The 25,277-nt window shown below is 43.6% G+C and overlaps 1 protein-coding gene across 4 annotated transcripts in view; it reads right to left on the minus strand.

The window, feature by feature from the left end:
* DUS2 (dihydrouridine synthase 2) overlaps positions 1-25,277 on the minus strand; it is a 51,997-nt gene that overhangs the window by 24,483 nt on the left and 2,237 nt on the right. For 2 of the 4 annotated variants that reach the window (XM_044255890.1, XM_044255888.1), the window contains exons 2-3: positions 16,026-16,168; positions 2,474-2,519 (exon numbers count right to left, since the gene is read on the minus strand). In XM_044255890.1, the coding sequence (XP_044111825.1) occupies positions 2,474-2,519; positions 16,026-16,151 (172 nt within the window). In that variant the 5' untranslated portion in view covers positions 16,152-16,168. Of the gene's footprint in view, positions 1-105; positions 1,008-2,473; positions 2,520-16,025; positions 16,169-24,769; positions 24,886-25,277 lie in introns of those variants that run through there. The other 2 variants (XM_044255889.1, XM_044255891.1) reach the window with 2 other exon arrangements.

Below are 25,277 nucleotides of genomic sequence, written 5' to 3' on the forward strand. Positions count from 1 at the left end.
AAATTTGCCTCTTGCCAAAATGTACCTGTAACCCCAAAATCAACACTCATGGCATTTTCGTGGTCATTCACAGACATACGCAGAACTGCAAAAAGAGTCAGTCACCTGATGCATGCCTTCCCAGCTGAAGTCAAACAAGGCGAGGCTCTACCTTCTTGTTTCAGCTCTCACACTGCTCACACTGTAAATAAGTGTCCATATAACAGTATACTTAATGTCTTTTTTTTTTTTTCATTTGCTTTTGTTACTCTCACTGTTGAAAATGGCTGCAAGCACAGAGCCAAAGTGTTATCTAGGGCTCCTAGGCACAAGAAGGGTATGAGGTGCCTTAGGGAGAAAATCCACGTTAAACAACCTTTGTTCAAACATGAAATTAGAGTACTGCTGTCTGTGAGTTCAAAGTTTAAATAGAATCACACACAAAACAAGGTTATGTACTGATCTGTTAGTGACAATGTTGTAACCCGAGGTTCACTCGTATTTCCCCTGAGGGCAACGGTTCAGTATTCGCTAATTTGGTGTTTGAAGCAACTTTATAGAACATAACTACTGCAAATAACAAGAATTTCATAAGTTCTTCACAATAAAGCTCCACAGTACATGTTACCATTATTAGTTTTCAAAGATGACTGTCACATGAAAGAGATCCAACATGGCAGATGGGAGACGACGCCTATCCTGTGTATTTATTCTGAGAAATAAATGAAATTTTAATACACATAAAGCACTTCCATAAATGTAAGCTGTTATTATCAACCCAGCACTAAACAGATTAAAAGATTAAAAAGGGAGGGGCCGAGTGGTGACAGGTTGGTAGAGGCAATGGAAGTGAATTCCAGCAGCACAGGCTCATGACTGGCAGGAGGAAGTCTGAGAGAAGAACCACAAAAACTTAGTGTGTTTATACTACAGCTTTATTTATAACAGCAAAATACTGGAAACCCCATTAAAAGCACTGATGAAATCAATTCCAACATAGTTACCTGTAGGTACCAACACAGAAAAAAATCCTAGTTAAAAAAGGTAAGGGGTTGGGCACCTGGGTGGCTCAGTGGGTTGAGCCGCTGCCTTCGGCTCGGGTCATGGTCCCAGGGTCCTGGGATCGAGTCCCGCATTGGGCTCTCTGCTGAGCGGAGAGCCTGCTTTCCTCTCTCTCTCTCTCTGGCTACTTGTGATCTCTCTCTGTCAAATAAATAAATAAAATCTTTTAAAAAAAAATTTATAAAAAAAAGGTAAGGGGCAAGGGCACCTGGATGGCTCAGTCATTAAGCGTCCGCCTTCGGCTCAGGTCATGATCCCAGGGTCCTGGGATCGAGGCCCGCATCGGGGTCGCTGCTCGGTACAAAGCCTGCTTCCCCCTCTCCCACCCCTCCTGCTTGTGTTCCCTCTCCTGCTGTTTCTCTCTCTCTCTCTGTAAAATAAATAAAACCTTTAGGGGCACCTGGGTGGCTCAGTGGGTTAAAGCCTCTGCCTTCAGCTCAGGTCATGATCCCAGGGTCCTGGGATTGACCCCCACATCAGGCTCTCTGCTCAGCAGGGAGCCTGCTTCCTCCTCTCTCTCTCTGCCTGCCTCTCTGCCTACTTGTGATCGCTGTCTGTCAAATAAATTAAATAAAATCTTAAAAAAAAAAAAAGTGAGGGGCAAAATATGCAGAGCATGATCCCAAGGAAGGGCATATACAGAAACATGCTCTTTTTTTATATACATGCTTTACTAAACATGTAAAAATCATGTATTATTCCTCTTAGTGATTACTTCTTCAAATATAAGATTGGGGGGATTTTTATCTTCTAGGTTATGTGGATCTGTATGTGGGTCTTCTCAACAAAAAATATAAATCTAAAACAATTAAAGACAAAATTGAGTCATAACTTCTGGTGAACTGATATTAAGATTTCACAAATGTGTATACATTTCAAAAACCTCAACACCACAACTCTAAGCAAAACAGAATCAGCCTCATCAATAAAGCAGAAGCAAAACCACAATTTAGCGCAACCATTTCTATTGCCAAGTACTTACATGCACCTTATCTTACTGATTCTCACTCCAATTCTATGATTTAAGTAAAGCAGGGGTTTTGATTTTCATTTTACAGCTGAAGAAATGGAGGCAGAGAAGTCATATGACTTGCCCAAAGTCACAGCTAGAGAGTGGCAGAACCAAGAACAATGCTGAAGCCACCCTGACCCCAAGGCTTTTAAGGCCACTTCTCTACTATGAAACCCGTTAATTTCTAAGCCTGCAAGCCTGTGGGTGGAAGGTATATTCAGCCTATTTCACACCTGGCTTTTTGTCAGAGTCTCCAGATAGTAGTGACTGTCGTAAAGGGAGCACATGATCCACGAAATCATGCAGCCAGACAAGGAGCACACTAGAAGGACACAGTCACCCCAGGCAGGGGCAGGGTTAGTTAGTGCTGCTTGGGCCTGACCAGGCGCACACACATCCTGGGACCAGAACCACACTCACCATTGACAACTCTCTTGCACTGAAGCATCTTGAGGTCAATCAGCTCCTGTGGAGGAATCAGAGGGCACTTGTCAGTGCTGGTCATGTAGGTCCTGGGTATGGGGGAGGGACCAAAACTGGGGATCACTAATGGGGGGGGTTGCTTGGTCTGTCACCCTACTACCAAAAACAAATCGTGACTTTGGGGGAATGTAGTGCTGACCTCCCTACCTAAGCATGGCAAGCAGGAGCCTAAGTGAGCGACCCTTGATCATCTGCTCTTCCCAGGGACCTTGGAGATGTTGGGGGCCTAGAAAGGATGAGCCACTCAGGGACAGACAATAGACCAGATTATGGATACCTGGACACTTTCCTCCCCTACTAGTCTCAGTTCCAGTCTATCCCCTCAAAGAACCTCCTACCTCATCCCTACACAAAGAGCAGACAGTGATGGGCGCCCAGGAAATGTCCAAGAACAAGAGTGGGACCAGAGAATAAAAGCAGAGGGAGGCATATTTGAGATCAATTCTATAAAGATTTTTATTTATGTATGTATTTGAGAGAGAGAGAGATAAGGAGAGAAAGCACAGCAGGGTGGGGAGAAGGGGCCGGGGGAGAGAGAAAAGCAGGCTCTATGGGGTCAGATCCCGGGACCTCGGGATCATAACCCAAGCCAAAGGCAGATGCTCAACCTACTTGAGCCTCCCAGGCCCTGAGATCAAGTCTAAAACTCCTGACCTACATGGGTCACACTGTGGAAACGAAAGGGCTGAGCTCTTTAGCTCTGGACATTTTCAAACAGACTCAGGAAAGAAAGGAGAAAGAGGTTTCTTCAAAATCGGGATCATGAAAATGAAGGGAAAGCTCCCGTCTCCTGAAGGTCTGAGATCCTCTGCCTCTTGGAAGGAGACAACTCTACTGCTTTGTTCAGTGACCCCTTCAACAGATGTGTAAGATAAATCACAAAAGCCAGGTACCTGCCGCACTCCCCAGAAGCTCATGCCCAGGGGTTCTGCGGGTCCAGAATAGAGGAAGAAACTCTGCCCCCTGGCATGCATGTCCATACTGACTACCTATGAGCCTCAGTAAGTTCCAACTCCAGCCAGGTGGGTACAATAGCCTTTGCTCCCTCACAGAGCATGTAGGGTGAAAGTGGCCAAAGGGTACCTATTGCATCCACGGGGCTCCCCCTAGCAGACTCATCACCCAGGTTAGTACACACCGTAGGTGTTTCTGTGGCTAATTCCCTCCATGTTGCGTTCAGGTCATAAGTACCTGATATCCACCAGGCCTGGACAAACAAATCACTACCACCAAACAGTTATGGATACACAGTTGGCATCTAAACCCCAAGAAATGTGTGATGTCCCAAGGGATGGACACAGCTCAACACAGAGCCCCTGGAGCCAGTGATCTTAGTTGCAGGGGCAGGCAAAAAGGCAAGTGGAGAAGTGGGCAGCACTGAGTGCCCTGTGCTCATAAAAAGCAGCTCTGCAGCCAGCCTGAAGTTGGGCTGGAAATGAGCAGGGTAAAGCAAGGCAAGCCCTTGCTGGGGCCCCAGCCATGCCAGCAGTACCTTGCCCTCTTTGGGATTCCCAAACCCCCCTCCCCCAAGTCATTTACTACTTCTTCAAATGCCAGTTATAGATATCCCTATAATATCTTTACCATTAGACCATGAACCCCCTAAGGAGGATCCTGTGTCCACACAAAAAGGTAGGCTTTGAGGCTTTTGAGGCCAGGGAGTCTGGGCCCCAACAGGAGGAGTTAAGGCAAAACAGCTCTTGAAATATCTTATTCTCTTTTCAGTTTCCCCACCACATCAAAAAAGCCTTTGCAGCCTGGATATAATGTCTCACTCATCTTCCAATCACTAGCATCTAGCATGTCGCAAGGGCTCACTCAACATCTGCCAGAGCCTCTTCAAGACCTTGCCCGCAGCAGATGTTCAACTGCTGAAGTGGAGAAATTAAATTGTCACCAATAAAACCACAAATGTGTCTCCTCACCCACGTACCCTCAACACCACTATAAAATTCATCAGTTTTATTCATTTCAGTTAGTTCTGCAGGGATAAAATGGAACCTCATGGTTTCTTTCACTGTATTTCCTTGATTAGTGAAAACATTGTTTTTCCAAGTGCTAGAGTTTATGATCCATGCATCTTCATAGCAAACTGCCTTTTACACCTACACAAGTTGTAGGGAAAAGTCTACTCTTTCTCAAATTGGATATTGAGTTCTTCCATCTTAGTTATCACAAGTATTTTTCTTCTACCACTACTACTTCCTCAGGTTTTTTGTTTTTTTTTTTTTGTTTTACCTACACCCTGGTTTATTTTTCCTTTTTTTCTTTTCTTTTTTTTTTTTTTTTTTTACTTTTTTAAAAGATTTTATTTATTTATTTGAGAGAGAGAGTGCACACTGAGCATGAGAGGGGGAAGAGTAGGGGAGAAGCAGACCACTTGCTGAGCAGGGAGCCTGATGTGGGACTCGATCCTGGAACTCCAGGATCATGATCTGAGTTGAAGGCAGTCGCTCAACCAACTCAACAAACTTCTTTTTCTATTTTTAATTGAAGTATAGTTGACATATAATATGTTACCTTCAGGTATACAACACAGTGATTCAACAATTCTACATATTATGAAAAGCTCACCACAAGTTTAGTTACCAGGTGTCACTATACAACGTTATTACATTATTATTGACTATATTCCCTAAGCTGTACTTTTTAACCCCATGACCTACTTATATTATAACTGGAAGTGTGCACCTCTTAACCCCCTTCACCTACTTTAACCATCCCCCAACCTCCTCCCCCGGCAACCACCAGCTTGTTTTCTGTATTTGTGAGGATGTTTCTTTTTGTTGCTGTTTTTGTTTATTTGCTTTGTTTTTTAGATTCCACATGTAGTAAGATCATACTTTCTCTGTTATTTCACTTAGCTTAATACCCTCTAGGTCTATCCATATTGTCACAACCCTCAATTTCTATTATACATAATGTTCTGTTTTTATAGAAGAGACCACCTTAACTTTGCCATGAACAGTGCTTTCCACTTTCTAAATAAATCTCCATTATATATTTAAGGATATAATCTAAATTGTTTTTTTTCTTCTTTTTAAAATTAATTTAGATTTTAACTTACCTAAAAATTAAGGCCATTTGTAAGTCATATTTTTCTTCAAATAACTACCCAATTTTCTGGATAACATTTTATTTTATTTTAAAGTAGGCTTCATGCCCAGTGTGGGGCTTAAACTCAAAACCCTAAGATCAAGAGTCACACGCTCTCCCAACTAAGCCTGCCAGGCATCCCACAACATTTAATTTTAAAATGGCTTAGGAGTATCTGGGTGGCTCAGTCAGTTAGGCATCCAACTCTTTTTTTTTTTTTTTTAAGATTTTTTATTTACTTATTTCACAGAGAGAAAGAGAGAGAGAAAGTTCACAAGTAGGCAGAGCAGCAGGCAGAGAGAGAGGGGGAAGCAGGCCCCCTGCCCAGCAGAGAGACTGACGCAGGGCTCAATCTCAGGACCCTGAGATCACGACCTGAGCTCAAGGCAGAGGCTTAACCCACTGAGCCACCCAGGTGCCCCAAGCATCCAACTCTTTATCTCAGCTCCAGTCTTGATCTCAGCTTAGGTATTAATCTCAGGGTCATGAGTTCAGCCCTGAGTTGAGCCCTGCCCAGCATGGAGCCTACTTAATATAAATAAATAATAAAATGCCTTATCATGTATGGGCGTATTCTTTCTTGACTGTCATGTGTTTTTTTTTTTTTTAAAGATTTTATTTATTTATTTACAGAGAGAAATCACAAGTAGATGGAGAGGCAGGCAGAGAGAGAGAGAGGGAAGCAGGCTCCCTGCTGAGCAGAGAACCCGATGCGGGACTCGATCCCAGGACCCTGAGACCATGACCTGAGCCGAAGGCAGCGGCTTAACCCACTGAGCCACCCAGGCGCCCTTGACTGTCATGTGTTACGTTCCTATATCTGAAATACACTCTGCCACCTTCATCTTCTCCATTCCTCTTGGCTTGTTTTCTCTCCCTGAGCTGATCATAACATTTATTCCCAGTTTATCACCAGTGTCTCTCCAGGCCACCTTTCTACCCCCACCTCTGGTATGCACAGTTACTTTTAGTCTCCAGTTTGGTTTAAGGATCTTTGGTATATCCTTTATTTTCAGAAATACCAATATACTGAGATTGAAAAACTAATCAATTTCCCCCTCAGAAAAAAAAAAATTAATGCCAAAATGAATAATGGGAGCCCCTGAAGGATAAGAAGAAGGGATAGAAAGAATATTTGAAGAAACAGTGGTAGAAAATTTCCCAAATTTGATGAAAAACAATCCTAGTAAAATAAATCCTAGTAAACCTAGGATTTAGTAAATCAACAATCCTAGTAAAATAAACTCAAAGACAGTCACACCTAGAAATAAACAAACAAACTGCTGAAGACCAAAGGCAAAGAGAAAATCTTGAAAACCGCAAGATAGAAGTGACCTACCATAACACAAGGGATCCTCAGTAAGATTAACAACTAATTTCTCAGTTGGTTAAGTGTCTGCCTTCAGCTCAGGTCATGATCCCAGAGTCCTGGGATTGAGCCCCATGTCAGGTTCCCTCTTCTGCAGGGAATCTGCTTCTCCCTCTTCCTCTGCCTCCCACTCCCTGTGCTTGTGTTCTCTCTCTCAATCAAATAAATAAATAAAATCTTTTTAAAAAATAAGAACTGATCTCTCATGAGAAATGATGAAGGCCAGAAGAAAACAAGGTGGCAAAGACTGCATACCGAAAACAATAAAATACTGTTGAAAGAAATTAAAGGGGATCTAAATAAATTAAAGACATGACCATGGATTGGAAAACTTAATACTCCTAAGATGGAAATATTCTCCAAACTGAGCTACAGATTCAACACAAACCTTATCAAAACCCTAGTTCCTCTTTTTGCAGAATTTGATAAGCTGATCCTAATATTCATATGGAAATGCAAGCAACAGATTAGACAAAACAATATTGAAAGAGAAAAACAAAATTGGAACATTCATGCTTCCTAATCTCAAAAACTACTACCAAGCTACAATAATCAAGACTGTGTTGGGGGGCCTGGGTGGCTCAGTAAGTTAAGCGTCCAACTCTTGATTTTGGCTCAGGTCATGATCTCATGGTCATGAGATCAGGCCCAATGTCGCACTCCATGTTAGGTCTGGAGTCTGCTTAAGATTCTCTCTCTCTGCCCCTCCCCTCCCACTCATTCTCTCTCTCTAAGAAAGAAAAAATAGACTGTGGTACTGCCATAAGGATAAACAAATAAGCCAGTGGAACACAACTCAGAGTCTAGATACAAACCAAAACATCTATAATTGACTGATTTTTGACAAGGGTACCAAGACAATTTATTGGGGAAAAATTGTCTTTTCAATAAATAGCGCAAGAAAATAAATTTTGATGAGAGGTACGGACTCCTCACATCACATACAAGGATTAACTCATCAAGAAGAACTAAATGTAAGAGCCAAAACTATAAAATTCATAGCAGAAAACACAGATATGTCTTTGTGACCTTAGATCAGGCAATAATTTCTTAGAGATGATACCAAAAGTACAAAAGAAAAAAATAGATAAATTGGACTTAATCAAAATTAAAAACTTCTATGTATCAAAGGATACTATCAATAAAGTGAAAAGAAAATTCACAGAATGGGAGAAAATATTTGTAAATCACATATGTGATAAAGGTCTATTACATAGATTATATAAAGAACTCTTACAATTCATAGAATAAAAAGACAAATAATCCAATTAAAAAATGGGCATAGATTTTATTAGACATTTCTCCAAATGGCCAATAAACCCAGGAAAAGATTCTCGACTTCATTAATCATTAGGGAAATGCAAATCAAAACCACAATGAGATACCGCTTCATAGACACTAGGATGGGTATAATCAAAAAGAGAAATAAGATGTGGAGAAACCAGAAACAATAAAGATGTGGAGAAACCGGAAACATCATACTGGCAAGAATGTAAAATGGTACACCTGCTTCAGAAAACAGCCTGGCATTTTCTCAAAGGGTTAAACACAGAGTTATGATATGATCCAGCAATTCTGCTCCCAGGTCTATATACCCAAGAGGAATGTACACAAATGTTCATAGCAGCATGGTTCAAAATAGCCAAAAGGTAGAAATAATCCAAACGTCCATCAACTGAACGGATAACCAAACTGTGGTATACACATACAATTAATTATTAGTCAACCACTAAAAGAAACGAAGTAGTGCTACATGCAATGACATGGGTGAACCTTAGGAACATTACACTAAGTGAAAGAAACCGGCATGAAAGACTATATATGGTACGATCCTGTTTATATGAGATGTTTAAAACAGGCAGATCTATAGAAATAGAAAGTAGAATAGTGGTTTCCAGGGACTCAGGGAGGGAGAAACTGGGGAGGGATTGCTAACAGATGTGAGGTTTCCTTTTGGTGTGATGAAAATGTTCAATAGTTGATTGTGGTGATGGAGGCATAATTCTGTAAATATACCGAGAGCCACTGAATTGCCCAATTTGAATTGGTGAATTATATGGTATGTGTGAACCTTATCTCAGTAAAGGTGTTAAAAGGGGAGCCTGGCTGGTTCAGTCAGTAGAGCATGCGACTCTTGATCTTGGGGTTCTAAGTTTGAGCTCCATGTTGGATGTAGCGATAACATAAAAATAAAATCTTTTCTTAAAAGATTTTACTTATTTATTTGAGAGAGAAAGCATGAGTAGAGGGGGAGGGGCATAGTGAAAGGAAGAAGCAGACTCTTGGCTAAGCAGGGAGCTAGCCACAAGGCTGCATCCTAAGCTGAAGGCAGACACTTAATGGACTAAGCCACTCAGGAGAACCTAAAAATAAAATCTTTTTTTTTTTTTAAGATTTTATTTATTTATTTGACAGGCAGAGATCACAAGCAGACGGAGAGGCAGGCAGATAGAGAGAGAGGTGGAAGCAGGCTCCCCGCTGAGCAGAGAGCCCGATGCGGGGCTCGATCCCAGGACCGTGGGATCACGACCCGAGCCGAAGGCAGAGGCTTTAACCCACTGAGCCACCCAGGTGCCCCCAAAAATAAAATCTTAAAAAAAAAATGTTAGGGCACCTGGATAGCTCAGGTCGTGACCCCAGGGTCCTAGAACAGAGCCCGGCATCATGCTTCCTCCTCAGCTTCTCCCTCTGCCCCTCTCTTTGCTCAGACCTGCCCTCTCTCTCTCTTTACTGCAAAACGTTTTTTTTTTTTTTTAAAGATTATTTATTTATTTAATTGACAGAGAGAGAGAGAGAGAGATCACAAGCAGGCAGATAGGCAGGCAGAAAGAGAGGGGGAAGCAGGCTCCCCGCTGAGCAGAGAACCTGATGCAGGGCTCGATCCCAGGATCCTGAGATCATGACTTGAGCCAAAGGCAGAGGCTTAACCCACTAAGCCACCCAGGCACCCCAACAAAATCTTTTAAAAAAATTTTTTTTTAGTGTTAAAAAAATGCTTAGGAACAATTCTGGGTCACTTGACAAAATTAGACGATAGAGGATAGATCAAAAAAAGGATTGTATCAGTTAGCTTTACTGAAGATGATGCCTATATCATCACTGTATAGAAGAAAGACTTGGGGCGCCTGGGTGGCTCAGTGGGTTAGGCCGCTGCCTTCGGCTCGGGTCATGATCTCGGGGTCCTGGGATCGAGTCCCGCGTCGGGCTCTCTGCTCGGCAGGGGGCCTGCTTCCCTCTCTCTCTCTCTCTCTGCCTGCCTCTCTGTCTACTTGTGATCTCTCTCTGTCAAATAAATAAATAAAATAAAATAAAATAAAGTAAAATAAAAAAAGAAGAAGAAAGACTTGATTCTGGTAAAATATCAATGAAGTACTGAGAAGTAAGAAATTACAATGAATGAAACTTACTCTGATAGTTAAGGAGAATGCATGAAACTAATGTAACATTGTATGTCAACTGCATTTCAGCTTAAAAAATTAGTTAAGGGGGACCCTGGGTGGCTCAGTTGCTTAAGCATCTGCCTTCAGCTCAGGTGGTCCTGGGATCGAGCCCTGCATCAGGCTCCCTGCTCAGTGGGAAGTCTTGCTTCTCCCTCTTCCTCTGCTGCTCCCCCCTGCTCGTGCTTGCTCTCTCCTGCTCCTCTCTCTCAAGACAAATAAATTTTTAAAATCTTTAAAAAAAAGTTTAAGTGGCACCTGGGTGGCTCAGCTGGTTAAGCCACTGCCTTCGGCTCAGGTCATGACCCCGGAGTCCTGGGAACGAGTCCCACATGGGGCTCCCAGCTCTGCCAGGAGTCTGCTTCTCCCTCTGACCCTTCTTCCCTCTCATGTTCTCTTTCTCTCTCAAATAAATAAATAAAATCTTAAAAAAAAGAAAAGAAAAAAGTTTAAAAAATTAGTCTAAGGAGAAAAAATATATACATTAGATAGAACACAAATGATAAAACAAATCAAGCAAAAATGTTGACCATAGGTTAATCTGGGTGTGTATGCAACTTTTTAATAATTTTTTCCCTTTACAAAATTTTTTTTATTTTTTATTGAAGTATAAACATACAATAACTTTTCTATAAATCTGATTTTTTAAGGTTTTTTTTAAGTGGGTAAAACTCTATTTTTAAAAGATTTTATTTATTTATTTGAGAGAGAGCATGAGAGGGGGTAGGATCAGAGGGAGAAGTAGACTCCCTGTTGAGCAGGTAGCCCGATGTGGGACTTGATCCTGGGACTCCAGGATCATGACCCGAGCTGAAGGCAGTCACTTAACCAACTGAGCCACCCAGGCATCCCTCTTTTTTAAGTTTTAAGAAATTACCAATTCTGGGCAAAGAACCTGAATAAAAATTTCTGCAAAGATTATACAGCAATGGCTGGCAAGTATACGAACATACTTGACATCACTAATCATCAGAGATATGCAAATTAAAACCACAATGAGCTATCACCTCTCACCCATTAGTATGGCTATTATTTAAAAAAGAAAGAAAAGGAAAACAACAGAACAGAACAAGTGTTAGCAAGGACATGGAGAAATTGTTCACTATTGGTAGGATTGTAAAATGGTGCAATTTTTAGGGCAAATAGTATAGAGTTTCTTCCAAAAATTAAAAACAGAACTACCACCTGATCTAGCAATCCACCCTGTAGATATATATATCCAAAAGAATTGAAAGCAAGCTCTCAAAGAGATATTTGCATACCTATGTTCATAGCAGCACTATGCAAAATAACCAAGATGTGGAAGGACCCAAATATTCATCAACCAACGAATGTATAAACAGAATGGGGCATATACATACAATGGACTATTATTCAGCCTAAAAATGGAAGGAAATCCTGCCACATACTACAACATGGATGAACCTTGGGGACATTATGCTAAGTGATACAAGCCAGTCACAAAAAGACAAGTATCGCATATGCTTCCACTTCTATGAGGTACCTAAAGTAGTCAAATTCATAGAAACAGAAAATAGGAGAGTGGTTACCAGGGCCTAGAGAGGTGGGGTGGGGGGGAGTTGTTTCATGTGCATAGAGTTTCAGTAGTGGAAGATGAAAAGACTCTAGAGATCTGTTTCACAACTCAACACTACCAAAGTACACATTCAAAAATGGTTAAGATGGTAAATTTTTTTTAAAGATTTTTTATTTATTTGCCAGAGACAGGAGAGAGTACACACAAGCAGGCAGAGAGGCAGGCAGAGGCAGCGAGAGAAGCAGGCTCCCCGCTGAGCAAGGAGCCCGATGCGGGACTCAATCCCAGGACCCTGGGATCATGACCTGAGCCGAAGGCAACTTTTTAATAATTTTTTCCCTTTACCTGAGCCACCCAGGTGTCCCAAGATGGTAAATTTTTTTTTAAAGATTTTATTTATTTATTTGACAGAGATGACAAGTAGGCACACAAGTAGGCAGAGAGGCAGGCAGAGAGAGAGAGGAAGAAGCAGGCTCCCTGCCGAGCAGAGAGCCCGATTCGGGGCTCGATCCCAGGACCCTGGTATCATGACCTGAGCTGAAGGCAGAGGCTTAACCCACTGAACCACCCAGGCGCCCCTAAAATGGTAAATTTTATGTGTTTTCTTACCACATGCACAAACAAATTTTAAGTACCCATTCTGGCAACCAGGGCCTCTTCAGAACACTGCCTCCTCCCTTAGTCTTATTTAGTAAAAGGTTTAAGTCTAATAGGTACGTGTGTTCTTACATTCTGGGCAACTGGAGTCCCCTTGTTTTGTTGTTTTTAAAGATTTTATTTATTTATTTATTTGAGAGAGCGCGAGAGAGAGAGCACACAAGCAGGGGAGTGGCAGGCAGAAGGAGAGAGAGAAGCAGACTCCCTGCTGAGCAGGGAGCCCCATGTGGGACTCGAACCCAGGACCCAGGGATCATGACCTGAACCAAAGGCAGTTGCTTAACCAACTGAGCCACCCCAGCGCTCAGTCGCTTGTTTTTATAAAAAGGAATAGCTACCTAACATCTGAGGGACTCCTGGAAAACCCGTATCAATTAAGGCAGAACTTAGTGGGGAATCAGACTTCTGCTAAGCTAGTTCATCCTTTCTTCATCCTTTCTTCACCTTGAGCTGCTGAGGGCTTTGCAGAGCTTTTAAGGAGGTGCGTGCATGCCTGGTATTTCCTAGAGCCTTTACTCTGGTCCTGTGAGGTGGGTGGGACGGTTTAACTAAAACCACAGCTGGACCACCTCATGTGAACCCAGAAGATCATGCAGGCAGCGGGCCTGCACAGCAACACTAGGCCCACCAGGGGGCAGCAGGCACCATACTGTGCCAAGTTTAGTACTTGGCCCTCCCTAGCCACCTAGCAATGCTAAGCAAGGGTCCACCGGCCAGCCTGCCTTTGCTCTTCCTGAGTGGAAGGCCTAAGTGTCCTCTGGCAGAGGCTGGTTTGTTTATAAGTCATCTTGACTTTGGCAGAGGCCGATCCGTTTATAAGCCGTCTTGATTCCCCAGAGTAAACACCCACCAAGCATGCTGAAGGGGGCATCACAGGCAACAAAACAACTGCTGAGCTCTCTGGGACTTATATTTTTGGTCCCCATTCCTCAGGCTCTAAGTCCATGAGTCCTTGCAGTCCCTCACAGTCCATGAGTCCTCACAGACCATCCTCCCAATCCTCTTCGAAATCCAAGAAGTTTGGAGGGTCAGGAGGGAGCTGGCTAAGAAAGGCCACACTTAACCCACAGCTGACCACTTGAGGGCCTGAATAGAGGCTTGAAGGATGAGGGACCAGATAAACACTGCTGAGTGTACTACCACATTCCCCTGCGACTGGCCTCTGGACACAGGTTCCTCCCTGCCCTGGGCAAATTCTGGCTGGTTGGAAGGCTTACGGATGCCCAGCTCTCATTTCTTGGGACTTCCTTGCCTCTATTTCAACAAACCTCTTAGAAGTCAGGTCCTACACCCATGACCCGAAACACCTCGCTTTCTGATTCCCACATGTGGACAACACACGCTCCCTCTCTCCCACTTCATTTTGCTAGCACCCTAGATGGCTCTGGCCCTGCCTGGCTACAGACAGCAGCATGCCAATCCCCAGCCATGGGCATCCCCTCAGGCTCTGTAGTTCTCCTTCCCATAAAGCTGAAAAACAGCATGACTATGCAGACCGAGCTGCCAGGCAAATCTCCCAGTGCCCATTCTCCCTACCCACCCCACACCAATTTGCTGAATCTTCAGCCCTCACCTCAAGGCAAAGTGCTTTCTCTTACGTTGCAAATATACAAGTCACCTAGAAACAACTCCCTTCACCCAGCTTCCTTCATCTCCCCTACCTGCACATACTCTTTTCTTCCATTCACCTCTTGAATTCCTGAGGGGTAGTGGGCACCTCTGTTTCTACTTCCTCATTTGCTACTTACTCCGCAATCCGTTGCCCCCACCAAGTGTTTCCATCTCTGTGCCACAGTGTCCTCCAATCGTCAGGTTTCGCAATCACCTTTTTGGTCCTTTTGCAATGGATTTCTCTATATCATCTATCACACTTGACAGACTTGACTTTTGCCTTCCCTGAGACACCTTCTTAATTTGCCTATTTCTCTCACTCTTTAACTTTTTTTAAGATTTTACTTTAAGCAGGTTACAAGCCCAATGTGGGGCTTGAATTCACAACCCCAAGATCAAGAGTTGTATGCCCTACTGACTGAGCCAGCCAAGCGCCTCACTCTTACTTTTCTATCATAAATTACTTACCTGTCCCCCCACATACAAACATCCAGTACATTAGGGTATATTCTTCCCAAGTTCCCTTATTTTGAGATAATTGGAGGTTCACATGCAATTGCAAGAATGTGGGCTCCCAGGGACGCCTGGCTGGCTCAGTTGGTTAAGCATCCAACTCTTTTTTTTTTTTTTAAGATTTTATTTATTTATTTGACAGAGAGAGATCACAAGCAGGCAGAGAGGCAGGCAGAGAGAGAGGAGGAAGCAGGCTCCCTGCTGAGCAGAGAGCCCGATGCAGGCCTTGATCTCAGGACCCTGAGATCATGACCTGAGCCGAAGGCAGCGGCTTAACCCACTGAGCCACCCAGGCGCCCAAGCATCCCACTCTTGATCTCAGCTCAGGTCTTGATCTCAGGGTTATGAGTTCAAGCCCTGCATCAGGCTCTGTGCTGGGCGTGGAGCCTACTTTAAAAAAAAGAAAAAAAAAGAAAAAGTGAACTCTTATGTACTGTTTGCCCAACCTCCCCAATGGTAACATCTTACAAAACTATAGTGTAATACAAGCAGGATACTGACACTGAGAGTTCGGTCACAGAACAGTTCCATGAACAGTTCCAACAGTCCCATCACCACTGGGATCCTTGTTCTGCCCTTTTATAGCCACGGTCCCCATCCCACCAGCAATGCCTTTCAAAGATAGAAGTATCTGAAGCACTTGAATAGCTTCTTCTTCAACTTCTCACTCACACTGAGGAGACATATCAGGACTGGGGATGGTGAGTGGGTGAGAATTCTCCAGATAATTCTGTTATATGCCCACCAGAGAAACACTGCTCACACCCCAACACTATGCAATATCAGCTACTTCTGTAATGCTGTTTTTCCTAGAAAATACTTTCTAAGCCTGAGTGTAAAGGCCTACTACGCTCCAGAGCAGCCAGGATGTAGGCAACCCACTCGGTACGACCACCAGAAAACCCTGTGGCTCTCAAAACCAACCCCATCCAGCCTCCCTGCTCCTTTTACTCCTCTTCCTAACCTTGAGTTCATTCACACATGCACGAATGTCTATTCACTCGTGCGGAGTCCAGGGCAGTGACCTGATACAACACTCATCTAATCACCCAGCCCAGGGATCCCACAAGGCCTCCATGCTGCCCAGGCTCGTGACCCTGAACAGGGCCCAGAGAACTCCCAAGTGTCATGTTTGTCTCCCACAGCCTTCAGAGAGTGCCTGTGAAGTGAGTGCCCATTCTGCCCCCAATAACTCCTGACCACTCCCACCCACAGACAAGGAGGCCACACTGGTGGCAAAGCCCTCCGAGAAAATCAGGAGCCTCTTACCTCACAGTACACGATGTCCGCTCCATAGTCCAGGGCCAGCAGCCGCATTGGAAGGGTGCCCACCCGAACCATAGGGGCTAAGATGAGTTTGTTGCGGTAGCACAATGAGAGGCTATGCTCAATCATTCTTCCTCTGCTAAAGCCTACAGAAAGGGAAAACAAGAGTCTGAAATCCACAAAAAGAAAATCTTCTCTGTTATCCAGGGCAGACTTTTCTTCTTCTATCCAACACATAGGACTTTGTTTCCCTTTTCTCTGGTCATAAAAATCAGGCATGTTTATTTTTTTTTTTTTAAGATTTTTATTTATTTATTTATTTGACAGAGAGAGAGAGAGAGAGATCACAAGTAGGCAGAGAGGCAGGCAGAGAGAGAGAGAGGGAAGCAGGCTCCCTGCTGAGCAGAGAGCCCGATGCGGGACTCGATCCCAGGACCCTGAGATCATGACCTGAGCCGAAGGCAGCGGCTTAACCCACTGAGCCACCCAGGTGCCCCAGGCATGTTTATTCATCCATCTAAAGAATAATAATTATATACCTAGTTTGGGATAGTCACTGTCCTAGTCTTTTGGGATAATTAGAGAACAAAACAGAAAAATTTCTGCTCTAACAGAGTTTTTATTCTAGCAGGGGAACAAAGGCAAAAAAATAACATAAAACAAATTACATAGCATGTTGGAAAATTGGTAATGCTATGGAGTTAAAAAACAGGGAGAAAGGAAATTGAAAACACTGGGGCTGGGTTAAAAGTTTTTTCCAGGGATGCCTGGGTGGCTCAGTTGGTTAAGCAGCTGCCTTCGGCCCAGGTCATGATCCCAGTGTCCTGGGATCAAGTCCCACATTGGGCTCCTTGCCTAGCAGGGAGCCTGCTTCTCCCTCTGCCTCTGCCTGCCACTCTGTCTGCCTGTGCTCACTCTCTCTGACAAATAAATAAATAAAATCTTTAAAAAAAAAAAAAGTTTTTCCCATTTTACTGAGATGTGATTGACATATAATGTATTAATTTAACGTGCACAACATAGTGATTTGATATATGTATATACCAGAAAATGATTACCACAGTAAGTTAATATCTATCACCTCATATATTAATAATTCTTTTTATTGTGATGAGAACCTTTAAGATTGACTCTTAGTGAGGTCTCTGGGTGGCTCAGTAGGTTGGGCATCCAACTCTTGGTTGCGGCTCAGGTCATGATCTCAGGGTTGTGGGACAGAACCCCATAATGGGCTCTGCACTCAACTCACCAAGTCAGCTTGGCATTCTTTCCCCTTCTGCTCCTCCCCCTGCTCCCTTTCCCTCTCTCTCTCTTTCTCAAACAAAGAAATAAATATTTTTTTTTAAAAAGATTTTATTTATTTATTTGTCAGAGAGAGTGAGCACAGGCAGACAGAGTGGCAGGCAGAGGCAGAAGGAAAAGCAGATTCCCTGCTGAGCAAGGAGCCCAATGTGGGACTTGATCCCAGGTCGCTGGGATCATGACCTGAGCCGAAGGCAGCCGCTTAACCAACTGAGCCTCCCAGGCATCCTGAATAAATAAATAAAATCTTTTTAAAAAGATCCACTCTCAGCAACCTTCAAATATGTTGCTATAGTTGCTATGTTGTACATTACATCCTCAGAACATATTTCTCTTCTAACTAGAAGTCATATCTTCTTTTCTCTTTTTTTAGAGAGAAAGAGAGGGGGGAGGGGAGGAGAAGACGGAGAGGAACAAGCAGATTCTGCGCTAAGCACAGAGCCAACACAGGGCTCGATCCCACAACCCTGAAATCATGACCTGAGCCGCAATCAAGAGTCAGACTTTTAACCAACTGAACCACTTTGGCGCCCCAGAAGTTCCTGTCTTTTTACCACCTTCACCCATTTACCCCACACTCCCAGCAGGAAAAATACAAATACATGGTATATTAATTGTATATTTTACATTAAAACATAAAAACATTTATATGAAAATATTTATGTTAAAATATAAAATTTTAAATAGGGAAATCAAGATAGGCTTCAATGGAAAGATAACATTTGAGCTAAGACTTGAGTTAGCCAAGTTGGTATCTAGTGGAAGAATACACAGCAGAAGAGGGCTCAGTGGGTTAAGCCTCTGCCTTCGGCTCAGGTCATGGTCTCAGGGTCCTGGGATCGAGTCCACATTGGGCTCTCTGCTCAGCAGAGAGCCTGCCTCCCCCTCTCTCTCTGCCTGCCTCTCTGCCTACTTGTGATCTCTCTCTCTGTCAAATAAATAAATAAAATATTAAAAAAAAAAAATACACAGCAGAAGAGACAGCCAGTGCAAAGGCCCTAGGGCAGCAGCTTGCCTGGTGTGTTAGAGAGCAGCAAGGAGACCAATATGGTTGGAACACAAAGAAAAGAGAAAGTAATGAAAGTCAGATACAAAACGTCTCAGCAGTAAGCAGACAGGACACAGTAGTCAGATCCCATATGGCCTTGAAGGACACTCTACAGGCTGTTAGCTCTTCACAAAATAGAAGCCAGTAACAGGTTTTAAATAGAGGAGTAGCATGACTGAACATGTTTTCTCAGGATCATGGTGACTGCTATGTAAAGAGCAGAGCAGTCTGTTGGGGGCCAGAGTAAACATAGGGAGGCCAAGTACAAGGCTCTTTGGTAACCAACATAAAAACTGATGGTGACTCAGGCCAGGGAGCTGGTATTAGAGGTGGTGAGAAGTGATCACATCCTAAATATACTTTGAAAATAGAGCCAACAGGAGTAAAAAGAAAAAAAAAAATCGAAATCCCATATCCCAGAGAGAACTGTTAACATTTATTTTAGCAAATATGGACCCCTCTAAAAAGTCATGAAGCTAGCTAGCCAATGCTATGCTCTGCTCAGTTACTGTTTCCATTTGCTTTTTTATTATTCAGCCCATTCTGCAGGGCCCTCACCTCACTGCTCCACTAAAACTGCTCGATGTCACCAATGACCTGAAAGTTGTGCATCAACCACTCACCTGTCCACAATCTTGTTTCACTAATAGTACAGTGACATGGTTGAGCCTCCCCTCTTCCTTGACCCCCCTGACCCCATACTTTCCTGGTTTTTCTCCCAACTCTCTGCCCTGCTTTTCAGTGTCTTTCCTGGTTTCACCTCCTCTACTCACTTGTTTCCTCCTTAGTCTTGGGCCCCTTCCCTTCTAATTCCACACATTCTCCCTTGCAAATTTACTTATTCCCATGGCTTAAAATATTGGCATCTTTAAAGATCACCAGCATATTACACCAACTGTTCAATACACATCCCCACCCGGGTATCTTAAGAACGTCTTATGCTAAGCATGCAAAAACAAGATCTTGATCTGCGCTCCTAAGCTGCCTCCTCTATCTTCATTAATTCATTCAACAGACATCTATTGAGCCCCTATGATCTGCTAAGCACTGACTGGCACTATGAGGAGGAGGAGGTACAGAAGAAGAGAGGCTTATAGAAAGGGAACTTACAAATACTTGTGAAATTATGACAATGTACAGTGCTATGAAGGACATGAGGTTTTGGGAAGCTGTGCCAGCAGGAAAAGGATGAATAGGGGTTGAGAAAGGCTTCCCTTAAGAAATAATTTCTTCTTCTTCTTTTTATTTTTTGTTTTTGATTTTATTTATTTTAGAAAAAGAGAGCGAACTCAAGAGTGCAGGGAGGGGATACAGCACAGGGGGAGGGAGGGAGGGGAAATAATCTCAAGCAAATTCTGCATTGAGCGTGGGTCCTGACACAGGGCTCTATCTCACAAACCTGAGATCAAGACCTGAGCCGAAATCGAGAGTCAGATGTTTAACCGACTGAACCACCCAGGCGCCCCAAGAAATAATTTCTGATTCAAGATTTCAAGGGAGAGAAGGTGTTAATCAAGCGAATACATGGAGAGAAAATGTTTCCCATTTCAGCAACTAGCATTTCCATTCACCCAATTACTCATCTTTAATTCATATTCCCCACATTTAATCTATCGCTAACTATAGTGAAATAAAGTTAAAACTCTATATAACTCAAAATATAAATATAACTCTAATATAACTCTAATATATTACTCTAATCCATCTGCTTTGCTCCATCTCCCGTGCCACCATTGTGCAGGAAGCCAGCCTCCTAACTGGTCTCCCCAAATCTAATCCTTACCCCCTCCTATCCTTTATCTTGATATTGTGTGGCATTTGAAAAAGGCAATTCTGATAATACCCCCTCCCTTGTTTATATCCTTCAATGGCTTCCCTCTGAGCTTAGGAGAACTCCCAAACCCTTCTAATGGCCCACCAAACCCTGCATGACCTGACCCTGCCCACATCTCCAGCTTCCCTCGAGCCTCTCTCCCCCTCACTCTCCTTGTCCGGGCCACCCTGGACTTCTTTGAAAGTCTCCCACACTAAGCTCTGGGGTCTGTGCACTTGGAATCAATCCTCTCTGTCTAGAAGACTCTCCCTGACTCAATCATACACACCCACACTGAGGTCCTCTTGACCTTGAATGTCCCCTTTTTGGAGACAATTCCCTACCAGACCAACCATCTAACTTCAGGTCCCTGGTCACATGCTTTCGCAACACTTTGTGCTTCCCTAGAGCTCAGTTACAATCCCCATGTGTCCACACTGATTTGTGTGGTTTCTTGTTTAACCCCCAGCTCCTGCTCTAGGCCACCAGGACAAGTTCCACAAGGACAGGAATATGACTACCTAGTTTACTACCAGGTTTCTAGCCCTGAGCCTAGTACTTGGCCCTTAGCAGCTGCTTAGAAAGGAAGGTAGGACTGAATTCTTACTCTGTGGCGGCTAAGCACACCCTCCTAGAGGGTGGTTGGTCTGGGAACTCCCTCTGGCACCTGCCAGCAGTGCCTGACCGGGCCTGCCTCCAAAAAGACTCCTTTCAAAGAAAAGAGACAGTCCCCACCCTTTCCTTTCAAAGAAAAGAGACAGTCCCCACCTCACAACCATTTGCTGGGCCCCAAGATCACACCCAGATCACCAATTCAGTCACACAAACTGAGACGATCTCGCTATCATTCTTTTTTTTTTTTTTTTTTCCTCTCTCTACCATTCTTTTAAGGGCTGGTCTTCTGACAGTTTTGGTTATCTTCTCAGACAGTAACCTTAACTTCAGTTGCATAGATACAAAATCCCACTAATTATAACACTTTCAGACTGAAGATAACACTACTCAGGGAAAGCAACGAATGGAAAAAAACTTTACCATTTACCCTTCCATGTAAATTTTCCTAGAGGCTACGACCTTGCTTAAAAAGCAATTTCTTTAAAATACAAATTTAGAGTTAAAACAGAAGTCAAGGGGCGCCTGGATGGCTCAGTGGGTTAAAGACTCTGCCTTCAGCTCAGGTCAGGATCCCGGGGTCCTGGGATCGAGCCTTGCATCAGGCGCTCGCTCTCTCTCTCTCTCTCTGCCTGCCTCTCTGCCTACTTGTGATCTCTGTCTGTCAAATAAATAAATAAAATCTTTAAAAAAAAAAAACAAGTCAATTAGGATTAAATATTCAGAGAATTATCCTATTTCCCACTCAAAACATGTGTAGATAAGAAAAAATTAAAGTGACCTATTATACTTACAAGAGAAAGAGGTGATACAGCATCTCTCTATTAAGATTCCAAACTCTGAAATCAGATGTGCACTGGAACCCCAACTCTGCCCCAGGTGGATGAATTAACCTAATGGAGGCTCAGCCTCTCCCTCTGGCATATGAGGCTCCCACAGAATCTACGTCAGGCGGGATGCTGTGAAAAGTCAATTCTATGATGCACAACAGCTCCCGGCACACTTAAGGATTTGTTTGTTTGTTTTTAAGGTTTTATTTATTCATTTGTCAGAGAGAGAACGCACAAGCAGGCAGAGCGGCACGCAGAGGAAGAGAGAGAAGCAGGCTCCCCGGTGAGCAAGGAGCCCGATGTGGGACTTGATCCCAGGACCCTGGGATCATTACCTGAGCTGAACGCAGGGGCTGAACCAACTGAGCCACCCAGGCATCCTAACAGTAAGGGTTTAATAAATGTTAACTGCTCTCACTATCCGGCTTTTACACTTTCAACACATGTGAAGTCTATTGTTAGATCAACAGACATCTACTAGTTCTTTTAGGATGAAGGCACTGTGTGAAGTGCGGAAGGTAAAGAAACGGGAAGAACTGAGCTCTTGAGCCCAAGGAGCGTCTCGGCTCTGCCACTGCCATCTATCAGGTGACTGACGACAGCCTGCAAATCAGTCTCTCTGCTTCCAGGCTCATTGTGTTCAACCTAAGTTCCTTCCAGCAGCCGGCAGGGTCTTTCAAAACACAAATTGGGACAGGATATTCCTATTCTCCACAGCCTTCCCTTCTGCCCTTACAATTAAGTCCCAGCTCCTTCACATTGCAAACAAGTCTGCTCCCTGCCTTCCTCAAAAGCCCTATCTTTCATCTCTTGCCCCCTGCCCTCTTAACTCCCCCATGCTAAGCTTCATCTCTTCTGAACTATTTCTAGTTCCCCAACCTAGCCTGCTGTCTCTCAACAAACTGGCCTGTAGTCTCTGAACAAGTTGCCCCTGCCTAGAACCCAGATTCCTATCCCTCTACCTGGCTGACTTTCAGCAGCCTTTCAGAACATCACCCAGATTCACTTCCTCCAGAAAGCCTTCCCTGACATTTATCTCCCAAACACAGAGTAAGGGCATCTCCTCTTAGCTCATTCCTGTCCTGGGATGGAATATACTTTTGTAATTATAAGAGCAACTAACTGTCAACCTACCTCCCTCATCACAAGGGGAAGGCAAGCCCTGCATCTTGCTTATCACCAGGTCTTTGTCACAGAGCACAGAAAACACAATCTAGCATAAGTGTTAGGGTTTGTTGTGGAAAGAAGTTAACAGGTCAAGTGGCAATGAGAACCACAATATGACCCATGCTTCAGCCACAGAAGGGCTCTATCGCAGACAAATGTGCTCTATCACAGAGCACTTCAAGTGCCTTGCCATACCTCGTTTGGTTACAGAGCAGACAAATGACTACCCCACTCCCTTGCTTACCAAGTGAAGGACTGCAAGCCCTTTATGCAACTTGCCTAAGAGCCATCACTTGAGTGAACAAGACTCAGGTAAGAAAGCAGCAGGAGATGAAGTGGGGGGGCAGACTCTGGAGATGATGAGGAGATGAGCTATAGGCCACACACATCCTCTAAGAGCTTTTGCGTCAAGGGGTGACAAGGCCATGGCTGGGCTTTAGCAAGATCATTCAGAAAACAGATGATGGGCTGGAGAGTGAAAGACCGGAAGGAGACAAGGAAATGGGTTAGAAAGAGGGTGAAATGATGTAGGCACATAATGACATGGGCCGAAAAGAGAATGGCCAGCACTTGCACAACAGTCCTGATGCAGGCAGGATAATGAAGGAACAGGGAGGGAATACTAACAGCCACTTTTTATTTTTGCAGTGCCTCGCAATTCCCAAAGTGTTTTGTTTATAACTGTGATTCTCAAACAGGGTGGCACATTAGAATCATCTAGAAAGGCTTTAAAAAAACACCAGTGTCAGGGCACCTGGGTGGCTAAGTGGGTTAAAGCCTCTGCCTTCGGCTCAGGTCAAGATACCAGGGTCCTGGGATCGAGCCCCGCATCAGGCTCTCTGCTCGGCAGGGAGCCTGAATCCCCCGGTCTCTCTCTGCCCACTTGTGATCTCTGTCTGTCAAATAAATAAATAAAATATTTTTTAAAAAACAACAACAACAACAAAAAACAAAGTCCAGGTATTACCCCTCTCCCCACCAAACCAGTTAAATCAGAATGTAAACTCCAGGGACGCCTGGGTGGCTCAGTTGGTTAGCAGCTGCCTTCGGCTCAGGTCATGATCCCAGCGTCCTGGGATCGAGTCCCACATCGGGCTCCTTGCTTGGCGGGGAGCCTGCTTCTCCCTCTGCCTCTGCCTGCCACTCTGTCTGCCTGTGCTTGCTCTCGTTTCTCTCTCTATGACAAATAAATAAAATAAAATCTTTAAAAAAAAAAGAATTCAGAAAAAAAAAAAAAGAATGTAAACTCCACTAGGGCAGGAATTTTACCTGTTTTTCTCACTGTTTGAACAGTACCCAGCACATGCTAAGGCTGTTAGGAAACATTTACTAATGAATAAATGAATGCATGAATGACTGTACCATTATCACCTGAGATCTAAGGGCATCTGTTTAAAACTCAGAGAGTCAGTTAAGCGGCTACCCTCGGCTGGCGTCATGATCCCAGAGTCCTGGGAGAGAGCCCCATGTTGGGATCTCTGCTCAGCAGAGAGCCCGCTTCTCTCCCTCTGCCTGCAGCTCTGCCTACTCGTGCTCTCTCTCTCTGTCAAATAAATAAACAAAAATCTTAAAAAAAAAAAAAAATTACAGAGTAACCAGATAATGTGAGTTACCATGGCAGCCCTGGGAAAAAAATACTACCAGTTAGACCTCTGCTCTCAGGAGCTTACATTCTTTCTACAATAAGTAAAACGTTCTTATTTCTAAAGCACTGTAATATACACGTATCTCAATAACAACTAGAGGTTAGTCAAAGCGAGCAGAAGGAAAAGAGAGGAGCCTTATTTAGTGGCTGATGAACTGACAAAAAGAAATTAAGGACCATGAGCAGAGAATGGCTCAGACAGATTCCAACCCTTATGAGATTTTGAACTAATCATATTGTCAGGGTTTGAGCATGGTGAGAAAGCAGCCATATATTAACCAGCTTCCCTGCCCCCAAATATTTGGGCAGAACCCAAATGCAAGTACATACCAATGTATTATTCTTTTCTGATAATTCCTTCAGTGTATCTGTTCTGGGTTGGTGCAAAGTAAGAGTTTGTTTTTATCTGAAGTGGATAAAATCTGTTGAGTCAGATGTCCAGGAAGCTACACAGATAAGGAACAAGGAGCCTGAGTTCTTGAAAAGAATCATAGAAGTAGTATAGAATCACAATATCTTAGAGTGTCCTTTGTATCAACTCCCCTCTACCATATTGCCAACCAGCAGTCATCTGGCCTGGATATAAACTTTCAATGATAGAAAACTCAGCACCCTCAAGACAGATCTGGGCAATTCTAGTTGTTACAGCAGTTCTTTATTATCAAATTTAGCATCTGCCTATTACTTACGAGTCCTTGTTCTGCCTTCTGGAGTAGTACACCCCACAGCACACCTCATCTCTTTTCCATTTGGCACATTCCCCAGATCCATAAGGATGGTCTTGTTCTCTCTAAACTTCTCTTCTCCAGCTTCACTCCCTTGAATCACTTTTTCTTGT

Source organism: Neovison vison, chromosome 7 (assembly GCF_020171115.1).
Source record: "Neovison vison isolate M4711 chromosome 7, ASM_NN_V1, whole genome shotgun sequence".
NCBI classification, from domain to species: Eukaryota; Metazoa; Chordata; class Mammalia; order Carnivora; family Mustelidae; genus Neogale; species Neogale vison.